The 11,052-nt window shown below is 37.9% G+C and overlaps 1 protein-coding gene across 7 annotated transcripts in view; it reads right to left on the bottom strand.

Annotated features, from left to right (window-relative positions):
- LOC106950360 (liprin-beta-2-like) overlaps positions 1 to 11,052 on the bottom strand; it is a 34,109-nt gene that overhangs the window by 9,296 nt on the left and 13,761 nt on the right. For 2 of the 7 annotated variants that reach the window (XM_015037156.1, XM_015037151.1), the window contains exons 3-14: positions 10,333 to 10,419; positions 8,362 to 8,475; positions 6,613 to 6,744; positions 4,060 to 4,347; positions 3,693 to 3,785; positions 2,420 to 2,531; positions 2,195 to 2,227; positions 1,806 to 1,867; positions 1,035 to 1,113; positions 822 to 946; positions 660 to 718; positions 505 to 562 (exon numbers count right to left, since the gene is read on the bottom strand). In XM_015037156.1, the coding sequence (XP_014892642.1) occupies positions 505 to 562; positions 660 to 718; positions 822 to 946; positions 1,035 to 1,113; positions 1,806 to 1,867; positions 2,195 to 2,227; positions 2,420 to 2,531; positions 3,693 to 3,785; positions 4,060 to 4,347; positions 6,613 to 6,744; positions 8,362 to 8,475; positions 10,333 to 10,419 (1,242 nt within the window). Of the gene's footprint in view, positions 1 to 504; positions 563 to 659; positions 719 to 821; positions 947 to 1,034; positions 1,114 to 1,805; positions 1,868 to 2,194; positions 2,228 to 2,419; positions 2,532 to 3,692; positions 3,786 to 4,059; positions 4,348 to 6,612; positions 6,745 to 7,611; positions 7,872 to 8,361; positions 8,476 to 10,332; positions 10,420 to 11,052 lie in introns of those variants that run through there. The other 5 variants (XM_015037154.1, XM_015037152.1, XM_015037153.1 and 2 more) reach the window with 5 other exon arrangements.

The raw sequence follows: 11,052 nt of genomic DNA, 5'->3' as shown, positions 1-11,052 counted from the left end.
TTTTTTTTTTTTTTTTTTTTTTTTTTGTAAAATGTCTCAGGAGTAACACACTCACACATTTATCACCATCAACTCATAAATATAACATCAGGATTAATCAGAATTTTGAAAGCAATTGATTGTTTAAATCTCAGACATTTAGTTTGGTGTGTTCCTGACTTTTAAAGTGAGAATGAACAGCATGGTAAGACAAAAGCCTCTGTCTGAGGCTTTCACTATAACAACTCATAAGTCTGGTAAGCGATTTAAAGACGCTTCTAAAGAATTTGAAATCAGTGATGACACTGTACAGGACACAGTCAAGTAGAGGACACTAAACATAACCGCTATATCTCCAAGTTTGGGCCAGTAACTTAGTAGTTTTCAACCGTGAGCATGCAACAAAATAAATATTCAAAAACCCTAAATATTCATAATGAGACCAACGTGCTACTTTTGAATCAAATGCGCATTTCTGTTGATTAAAATAAGGGAAGGTAAATACCTCACTAATACTACAAATACCTTGGGTGAATGTCCGTTTATGTCATTCAAGCTACTTGATAAAATCTGTAGCTCCGTTCTGTAAAAAAAACAAACAAAAAAAAAAGGCAAAACACCCTCAGAAAGATTCCAATAAGAGATGCAAAATTCATTATGATGAAAAAGTATTTTACTACCTGGAATCGCAATCTGTCTGGATTGATGCTTGCTGGGAACACAAACTATTTGTTGAAACCTGTCATGGGTCAAAAAGTTACAATACACAGAATTCGCATGGACTGTTTAGATTTGTATTTTTCACACTAACTTTAAAACCTGGTAGGTTTATTTAAACCCACCTCAGACTTCACATCGTCAGATTTTGTACTGGCAGAGTCAACAGTCTTGCTCAGGATCTGGTCTCCTTCCTCACTGCTACTTGAAGCAGTCCGACCATTTGACAATGAACTGACAGCAGATGGAGCTGCGACAAGTCATGGAAGGATTATACACTATACATCACAAGGGTAGAAATTCAGTCACTCTTATAGAAGGGTAAATAATCCCAATACCTTGTCTTGAGATGTGACTAACATCTCTGAACTGTCTGCACTGATTCAGGAGCAGAGTGAGCTCTTCAATCTGTCGGTCCTGCAGAAAACACAGCAGTGGAGCTTTAAAGTCAACATAACCCTATTAGGGTATTCATTAAAAGTTAAGAAGCATGACCACCCGCTGCTGGTTTTACTCGGCTGGTGACTGATACGCCCACAGACATTACCCTTCCACCATATGGCCTTTACATCAAAGTAACGGACAGGGAGGGAACAGACCTAGACCTCACTGGAAACTGTATTTTGCAGCAAACAGCTGCAAGGAGTGTGTTTGTTTTGAAGTGGTGCCCATGCCTGGTTTTGCCATAGTTATCTTAATGCAGCTCACTCCAAAATTAAACTTGGCAGAGCAAAGCCTGCTTAATTGTGGCTAGTCTGAAAAGGCTCGTTTCAGCATGTGTGTGTGTGTGTGTGTGTGTGTGTGTGTGTGTGTGTGTGTGTGTGTGTGTGTGTGTGTGTGTGTGTGTATGCAGGTCCTCACTAGTGTGCTACACGCAAGTCTGTCTGCAAGTGCTTAAAGTGCAAGAACACAAAAGATCCTCTGTGCTAAACGTAAATGGTCAGAGGGCGGCACCTCTAATAAATAACAGGATCTAATAGCTGGTACGTTCCTGAAAATTGACTGTGTTCCCACATACAGAGCAGCTGGATAAGTTATGGTGTAATGAAATGTTTTTCCACAATGAAATAATTTTAAAAAGTTGATTGAAATTTTTTTTTGCAGCTTACCTTTTCATCATTGGTAGCAACCAGTGATTTCATTCCACTGCGAAGCCTTTGGAGTTCTTGATCTAAGTCACAAAAAAGTTACACAGTTTAATAATCTGTTTATTCAGGAATACATCAGCATTTCTAGTAAACGATAATAACTATGAGTCAAGATCTCAGAAGCAGACAATTTTTGACTAAAAGGATGTTGTTTCTTTAGAAACACATAAAGAGAATAAAGACTGAAGTAGTAATTTAAGAAAACTTTTAATAATTTTCAAAGCAGTCTTTTAAAGCAGAAGGAAATAAAAAAGATAATTAAGAAAAAACACCCGAGAGAAAAAGCAGTGAATCTACAGTTAGTAGTAGACAAGGCCCAAGATATTGTATTGAGTGCTCAATAGGCTTACATTTGATGCTTAGTCTTTTCCTGTACATCTCCTCTGAGAGACAGACACACAACCCCCGCCCCCAAAATACACAATTTATATAGGATCAAGCCGAAATGTTTCCAGTGCTGTTACTGAATGCAAAAGGACAGTCGATAATTGTCTTCATCTAATTATGCGTATGTATTTGCAGCATTTTACTGGCAGGTTGTTGAAGCTTTGAAGTCGCACAAATTGTTTGCTTACCTCTCTCTGAGATCTCTGTCGTCAGAGGAGGTCTGGCCAGCAACTGAGTGTGCAAGCTCTCAATTTCTGCATTCTTTGTGAGGAGAAGTTGCTGAAGGCTGCCAATCTCTGCCTGAGGGTGACACAGACACACAAGGAGGAATTTTAGCAGAAAGAAAACATAGGTCTATTCACTGTTTACAAAAGGTTCACATCCAAGAACTTTACACTCAATAAAGGCTAGACAGATGCATCCATTTCAAATCTCCTCAAAAGTTGCTATGTATGAAAACACCCCAAACAAAGAAGGGAGAAGTTATTTTCTCTGAGTTCTAAAGCACCAAATGTTGAACCACAACTCCCCACAGTTTAGTTTGTTTTAAAGGAAGTTGCATAAGGAGGACACAGATGTTTGTTCAGATTTGTTCAGATTGAACTGTGTCACCATCTTTGGAAATAAAGTTAAATGTGACAAGTATGATAATTTAAGTCACGAGGTATGGCTATTATACAGTAATCAGTTCTGTAATGCAGATGGATAATTAAAAGTTACGTTTTAACACAAAAAGTCTACTGGAATTCATACAACCTAAATAAGGAAACAATTTCTGTAAGACTGACTGAACTTCCTTTCAGCTGTTTATGCAAAGTAAACTCTAGCTTCAGTCAGTTTTTTTTTTAAATCTTTCACATAGTTCCAAATCCTGTGCTCTATTTACTTCTCAACAGCATAGTAATCTTGGCGTACTGCTCTTTAACAAAATTCTTGTGGCCAGTCTGTCTGATGATATCAAAGCGACAACAAATGCGGTCCCCAGTTCCCAAAAACCCAGACAGAATGTAGCAAAATGTATAAAAATGACACATCTAGACCGCTGTCACAGTGGATGTTCATTTACAAAAAGTGGTTTCTGAACTGTACAGGTTCTTATCTCTACAGATGTCTGTTTCCTTTGTATTTTTCATTATGTACTGTATTTTTAAAAGCTGTGCACTTGTTTTTCTAACTGAAGATAAAAAACAATACAGAGGAAAGTCTATAATAAAGCCATATAAGAAAACATAAAGTCAGCAATTAAATAGACTAAGCTATTATTAATTCTATTTCTATTGAACAAAAAATATGCCATGCCCATACGCGCCTAAAAAGAGAGCGAACACGTGCGCAAGAGAATGACTCACTTAGCTGGCTGAAACATCAGACTGGACTGCATTCAGGAAAGCTGAGCGGACAATTAACAGTGGAATTTGGTCACTTATGATGTATCACGATGTCAACACAGAGATATTTTACCTTGGTTGCCTTGAGTTTCTTTTCGTATTGTAACTTCTGGTCCTCCAGATATTGTACTTTGTCCTTGAGAATCCTGAGCTCCTTTAACAAAACCTAAACAGGAACATTTGGAAAACTTAGCAGGCTTACAATCCAGTTGCTTTCACAAAGACGCTTCCTCTAATAATTTCACACAGCACACAATCTTTAATGACTGACAATTCTTAATATGTCATGTTATTCTATAATCCAAAATGTATTTGTTGTATTTGTTCAGCTATATTTAGCACTGGTGAATGTTTCAATTCCATCTGATGCTCGACACAATAAAGTAAGACAACCCATGCTGTGCACAACATTGGAAGCCATGCAGGTGAACTATGCCTACTCTTTCTCCTCCGCAGTGGCACAGCTGCTCTGCATCTGAGCTACCCTCTCCCAGGTTCCCCAAAGGTCTGTCTGGAGTCTCCTCTAGCTTCTGCATACACCCCGAGGGTCCATCACAGGACACCGTGAAGTTTTTGCCTCGGCCCTCAGGGGACTCAGTGGGGCCCACCACTGGAAACCTGCTGTCAGTCGAGATCTCCAAGGCCTTTTTCTCCAGGATCTTGCTATTGATCTCCTTCTGAAATTGACACATCTGCTCCTGCAGTTCACTAATGAAATTCACTACAGTCTGACAGATAGAGTGGGGAAGAAAAACATTGAGAAGAACATGTTTAGAGAGAGAGAAAGAAACTATGTGCAGGATTTGTGCATATTGTGGATTTAAAAAGTCTACACCTAAATGCCAGATATTTGTGATAAAACAAAAAAAAAAAAAAAAAATAAATAAATAAATAAATAAATAAATAAATAAATAAATAAATAAATAAATAAATAAATAAATAAATAATTTTGAAACTTTTCCAGCTGTGCAAGCCAACTGAAAAAATAAATAAATCTGTTGGTATAAAAAACTCTGAGAAAAAGGCGTGCATCAACTTTTTTTGAATATGTGTACACAAAATTCTATTAAACCACCTCTTTAATTTTATTTCAGTAGTCTGTCTTTGTTAGTTGGAGTCTGTCCATGTCTCATATGACTTGGTAGTGTTTGCCCACTCTGTCTTGCCAAAATCATCTAAATCTTTCAGGCCTTCTGACAGATTTGTGGGGCTGCGGATAAGATAAGACTGTGGTTGTTCACAGTTCCTAAAATCCGTAAGAAGTCAGACTGATTTTGACAATCAGGTGATCCACAAACATTTTCTGGCAGATTTTAGTTCTGACCTCACATTCAACCTGAACAATTTTAGAAAAAAAAAAAAGGAAAAAAAAAACTGCTAATGCTCTATGTTTTGGGTTAAAACTGACTGGCATTAAGAACTCATCCACTTTAAGAAAGGTTAAACTATATTTGAAGAAAAGTATTCCCATCATTCATTATTTGCGATAAGAACCACCATGACCTAACCGCGTTTTACAGGAGGTGTGGTCTTCATTTATTGTTCTTTACCAAAAATACAGGATATATGTCACATTAGAGGTTGACAAGTTCTTAATTTAATTATTGGTTAATTTGTTTTACACCTCAAAGGCTACCTTACTAAAAGTCTATTTCATTTTATGTGAAGTATTTTTTTAATTTCATTTCATTGTTTTATATTATCTATAAAGTTAATGAACATACAGTCATCCCAGGTTTCTGGTAATGAATGTATCTTCATATGGCTACATTTGAAATGACTATTTAAAGGGACACATACTGGTACCGTTACTCTTACTGAGCCAACACTGGTTTGTCCAAAATATATTTTATGTAGTTTTTACAAACATGGAACGTAAGAGTTCCATGTTTTTCATAACAGACATCAATATATTTTCAAGGTGATTTCTACCCATGTTCCCCCAGACGGTGTGTAAACAGCCCACATGCTATGCCTGGACAGTGGACAGAGGAAGTCTTACTTGGGGTTCAGTAAAACGGATATGACAAATGATATGGAAGGCCTCCATGGCTAATTTTAACCATAAGCTAGTTGGCTCCAGGACCAAGTTCCCTGTGTGTGTGTACATGCAAACATGCATATGTGAGGACATGACGTTTAGATAACAAAGGCAGCACGCGGGCGACAACTATAGTGGTAAAAGCAGTTTCTTTGACCTCCTTTAGTCAAAGCAGGTGTGATATTGTGGACCTACAAATGCAAACCTCCAGAAATATTAACTGTATTCAGATGATTCCAAGAAAATGTTATGATTTTTTTTTTATTTAAACTGAGAATTTCTTTCAATAACTAAGGGCTCACATATTTGTGCCATCATGGCAGCTCCCTTGGGTTTGAACTCCTTTAAACTGAGGACAAAAAGATCCATTGAGCAGTGTTTGGACAGTAATTACATACTTTACAGTATCCCATCTGGTAAAAGTTCTGATTTCCGTTTCTATAATTCATACGGTCTCTAAATGCACAGGAAGTCTGCTGGAAACCTAACACGCCAGTCTTAAGCAAATAAATGATCTGGTTAAACTAAGAAAATTTTTTTTTAAATCCCATTCACTATTTTTTTTCTCAGGTACAATGAAGTCAGTATTTGGGTGAATGTTTTGTTTCCACAGATCCTGTAAGGATTTATGGGCTTCCTTAAAGTCAACGGCCTCCATTCAAAAAGCAGATTATTATATTTACCCCTGTCATTACAGCCAGAGTTATGTTTAAATTTCCTGTGATTAAAGATAGTCATCTTCAGTAAATCAAACTATAAAAGGTAATTTGGAAACAAGACTTTTATGGTGTTAAAAATCAGGTTTGCTCACTTTGGAAACTATGACAAAGCAACTGTGAATTAAGTGATTGTTCTCTGCACACCGGTTTTTCTAACTGACAGACACTATAACAAACCCAAAATGATCTATGTAATGTACCTGAGGCGTTCCTGACCCAGTGAGAAGTCTCACCTCAGCTTTGTGCTGCCTCTCCGCCCCATGGACCTGCGTTCCCTCCATGTCTGCCAGCTTCAGTTTCAGATAAGAGACCTCCCCCATAAGATTCAGCTTCTGTTTCTCCAGTGACGTCCTATGCACGAGTTCCTGTCATCAACGACACACAGCAAGAGTGTGAAAAACACAGGCAGATGCAACCCTATACATTAAACCCCTAATTTTGAACGAGATACAGCGCTTGCTCCACAAAGGCAACAGGAAGTGTGAGGCACAGCAAGTTACCAGCTCTGTAATGACTGTCCCTCCACACAAACCACACTGGTTTCTGAAGCTGTTTGGGTGGCTAAATATACACAACCCATGACCACTATTTATAATGTGTATTTCGCAGCTCTCTCAAAGTACATAGCAGAGAGGAGGGAGGGGGAGAGACCAAGAAAAAGCATGCAAAACATTCATTGACAGAATATCAAAATAACTTTGACAGGTGCATTTCCCTGTCCTCTGTATAAAAATGACCTCCTGTCAAACCTAAAGCTGAGGGAGATTACAGTTTAATAGCTCTGTGATATCTTTCCTCAAAGGCTGTTAGCCATCAGAGTTAAACCAGAACATAAGGGTAGATGTATTTCTTACTTGGCTCATGTCAAGCAGGTGCTGAACATCCAGAAAAGAGAAAAAAAAAAAAACAGTGAAAGTAGATGTAAACATTTAAAGTGCAGACTTTTTTTTAAAGACCTGAACTTCTTCTAGAGAGCAGATGGAAAGTATTTTAATTCTGTCACCAGGAAGAGATTTAGGGCTCAGGTCCAAAGCCTCATAATGACCACATCTCTAAGAAACTGGCTGCCCGTTTCATAATGTGCAAGCTTGCTAAATAAGTATTACAAGGAAAAAAAAAAAAAGACACGGTTATAAATAAGTTTTTGACCTATTTAGTTTTTGTTTTTTTTCCCACTCCAGGCTTCAACGAAGATTTTGCAAGAGTTGCAACATAAGAAGGAAAGTTAATACCTGGTTTATCCAGTGTCTGTCAGTATTTCCTTCATGCAAACAATGTGTCGGAGTTCACGTTGGACAAGGTTTCACATATCCAGTTCATCCAGTGGCCTCTAACAAACCGTCTCAAATCTAAAGTAAAAGAGCCGAGAGCCAGCAAAGCACATCCAGCTCTTGCAGGAGCACCACTACGCTCTTTTTCCCTCCCATCTCTCCACCTTTTTTACAGCTGTTTCTCTCCTCCTTGTTTGTTCTCTTCTCCCTCCCTCTGTTTTTCCTTCCTGTCTCTCTCTTTCTCTCCAGAAACCCGCATGTGAGCAGTCATGGTTATTACCAGTTAGGGGAGTGGCTTGCTGTGCAGTTAATCTCCTGCCCAGACAGACTAGTTTGGCCTTGCATAAACCAGACAGGCACCCTTAGTGAGAAACTGTTTGGGAAAACGTTTGAGCGTCCTAAATATTTTTGTTGCCAAAGTAATCCAAAGCTACCTTCTCCAGAATCCAAGTAATGAACTTTTGAAGAGGAAGTTCTTCCTGGGTGCAGTTTATGAAAAACACATGAAAGTGCAGAAAATGTCACGTTTTAAAGGAGATGGACTGTCTGAGTATCCTGTATATTTTTATGGGAACAACAAGTTAATTGAATTACTCTTGCAGTCATTATGAGGCTTTCCAGACTTTGGTCCAGATTCACACAAATTAATTGTTTTGTGCTAACATTGTCTGAACAAATCAGCATAGTTCAAAGTCTAGTAGAGGCAACTACCTGCTGTAGCATCTCTTCTGTACTGTTGAGTTTGTGTTGATGCTCCACCAAAGAACTTTCCAAATCATGGATCTTCACCCCTTGAGCCTCCACCTGGTCTGTCAGCACACTCACCTATGAGGGGTTTTGTATGTCAACAGATAATTTAGAACATAATGAATATTTTCTCAAAATAAACTGATGCTTAGGTGCTTAGGTTCCTAAAATGTCCACATATATGAGATATGATAGAAAAAGTTCCTTTAGGAAATTTCTGTGATTCTAAATAAAGAAATAATTACAGCAATCTCAGCAACACATAAAGGTAAATATACGTGGTACAAAAAGTAAGGAAATGTCAGCATATTTTATGAAACTTGTAGGTTAAGCAGCATCATTTTGTATGTTTTGCCAACAAAAACTTTGACAAAATCTCACTCCCATTACCAAGAGCTTACTCTGAATGACTCTCCTTTTGCCTAAGTAAGTGCAATTAATTTATAAACCAGTTTGCCATGTAGAAGTCACAACATGCAAAACAGAAGAAGGCAAACACTATGGAGGATGGGAACAATCAAAAACAAAAATATAGGTCAAAAGAAAATATTTTAGAAAACGGTACAAGATTACGCCTTAACTAACTAAAAGGTGGCAAAGAAAGAAATGTTCGTGGTGCTTCTTAAAAGATTTAACTGATTCACAGTCATGCAAAGAAAATGGTAATTTTTTGCACAACTTAGAATAGATCAGGACAGAAATTTCTGTCTACTTCATTTGTCTTAAAAATTAGTCTGCAGCACTGATTTCTGACCAGATGATCTCAGACAATGAGAAGGGATAAGAACCAAACAGTGTTTGGATTGAATACGATAGAAGTTTAAAGAAACAAGAAATGTTGGTTGTTACAGAACCTTTTTCATTTAACAAGTAGAGGCCTCAATAGTACCCAAAAGAAATGTACACAACCAAAATAGCTTTGAAACTCCTCTTTTTGTTGCTCAACAACTTGAACACGTATTTCTGTGGGATGGCCTTCTTCAACCCACATTTATCACATGTTGTGTTGATCACTCTGACATGAACCGTACACTCAAGTTCAGTTTCTAATTGTGGAGAAATCAAAAGATGACAAGCCTTCTTTTTTTATTAGTATTTGCCAAGTACTTCATTGGTAAGACCCAATTACTCAACTCTGCTACTCAACCCACAAATGAGTTTTCAAGCAAATGTGGAGCTGCTTAAGGAAAAAAACCAAACATGCTTTTCCACACCATGAAGCTTATTACTGAAGAGAAACTTTACAAGAAAGAAAGAATTAACCAGAAACAAATAAACTTACTGTTTGTGCTAAATCTATATACGTGTGCACAGAATCTACCCCACATATGTGCAATAGTGTACTTGTGTTGTTGTGTTTTGATACCGAGAGGCTAAAACTGATTTGAAATAGCTGAACTTTGCTTCAACGGTACACCAACCGTTGAAGCAAACATTTCTAAAGAATTTATTTTCTTTCTCTGAGGCCTAATGAATGATAAAAGGCACTTGCTCTAAACTCACTTGGACACATAAACACACCTTCATGCAACAGGTCGCATAATGGTGCGAGCCTAAGCCTGTCTACAAAGCACTTGCTCAGCCGCCCCGAGTGCTACACACACCTACAGGTATAAGAAAAACACATCAGTCAAAACAAGAGATTGTGGTGTCATAATAGCACCAAACCCACTTTGTTACTGTTGCTTCACCTGGGTAATGAAGCAGAAACTTGTGCAACATTTGCAACACAATGCCACCATACATCTTTGTACTTTTGCCATCTTTTCCCCGACTCTACCTTGTTGCAATACAACCAAAGATTAGAATCAATTCCCAGGTAATTCACTCTATATTCAGATGCCCAGAGGAGGAAAACAGTTTTGGGAACATTCTAAAATTTCTAAGCAATCTTAGTTGTCCTTTTTGTATTTTCCAAGACCATGAGTGTCATACCTGCAGAATTAGTGACTCTTTGTCTCCCTCCAGTCGTGATAACCTCTCTTGATAGGACTCACTGCTGTTGTTTAAGGTGAGGTTTGCCTGTTGAATAGAAATAATTGAACATATTTTTTTTGAATACTCAAAAGATAGAACAGTTTCTCAGTGGATATTAGCTTTGTATTTTTATTATTTACACACTGAAATCTTAAACCTCTTACAGTGCCACAACTGTGTGGAGATTGTAAGAGGTTTACAAATCCTAATCCAGCATTAAAAGTCGTGTTCCACATTTTATGCCAGTTACATAGTTTAGAGCACATGTGTCAAACTCAAGGCCCGCGGGCCACATGTGGCCCACCATGTCATTTTATGTGCCCCCCACACCCCAGAATTTATAGGCTGATGATTGACTTAAAATAGGTTTTGAGCACGAATTGACTACAAACTACATCTCCCATAATGCATTCAGATTGTTACCAGCCAACATTACGGCTTCTCGCCACTAGAGAGCAGCAGAGTCACCTCAAGCTGCTTATTGATTTTCCCAGCGAATAAAACTGAGACATCGACAAGCTAACATCAAAACGTCCAAGAAAAGAAACATCGATCTACAAGTAAGACTGAATGAAGATGTGTGTGAGTTGGTGTCAGGGCGGCAGGTCGCGCTAGACTTTTTTTGTTATCTGGTATCTTGACCGACAACATAAAAAAAAAAAATCGGTCATGTACTAT

This window comes from Poecilia latipinna, unplaced genomic scaffold (assembly GCF_001443285.1).
Source record: "Poecilia latipinna isolate Pla-1442-1.1 unplaced genomic scaffold, P_latipinna-1.0 Scaffold396, whole genome shotgun sequence".
Taxonomy (NCBI): Eukaryota; Metazoa; Chordata; class Actinopteri; order Cyprinodontiformes; family Poeciliidae; genus Poecilia; species Poecilia latipinna.
This window is presented reverse-complemented; position numbering and strand designations above follow the sequence as displayed.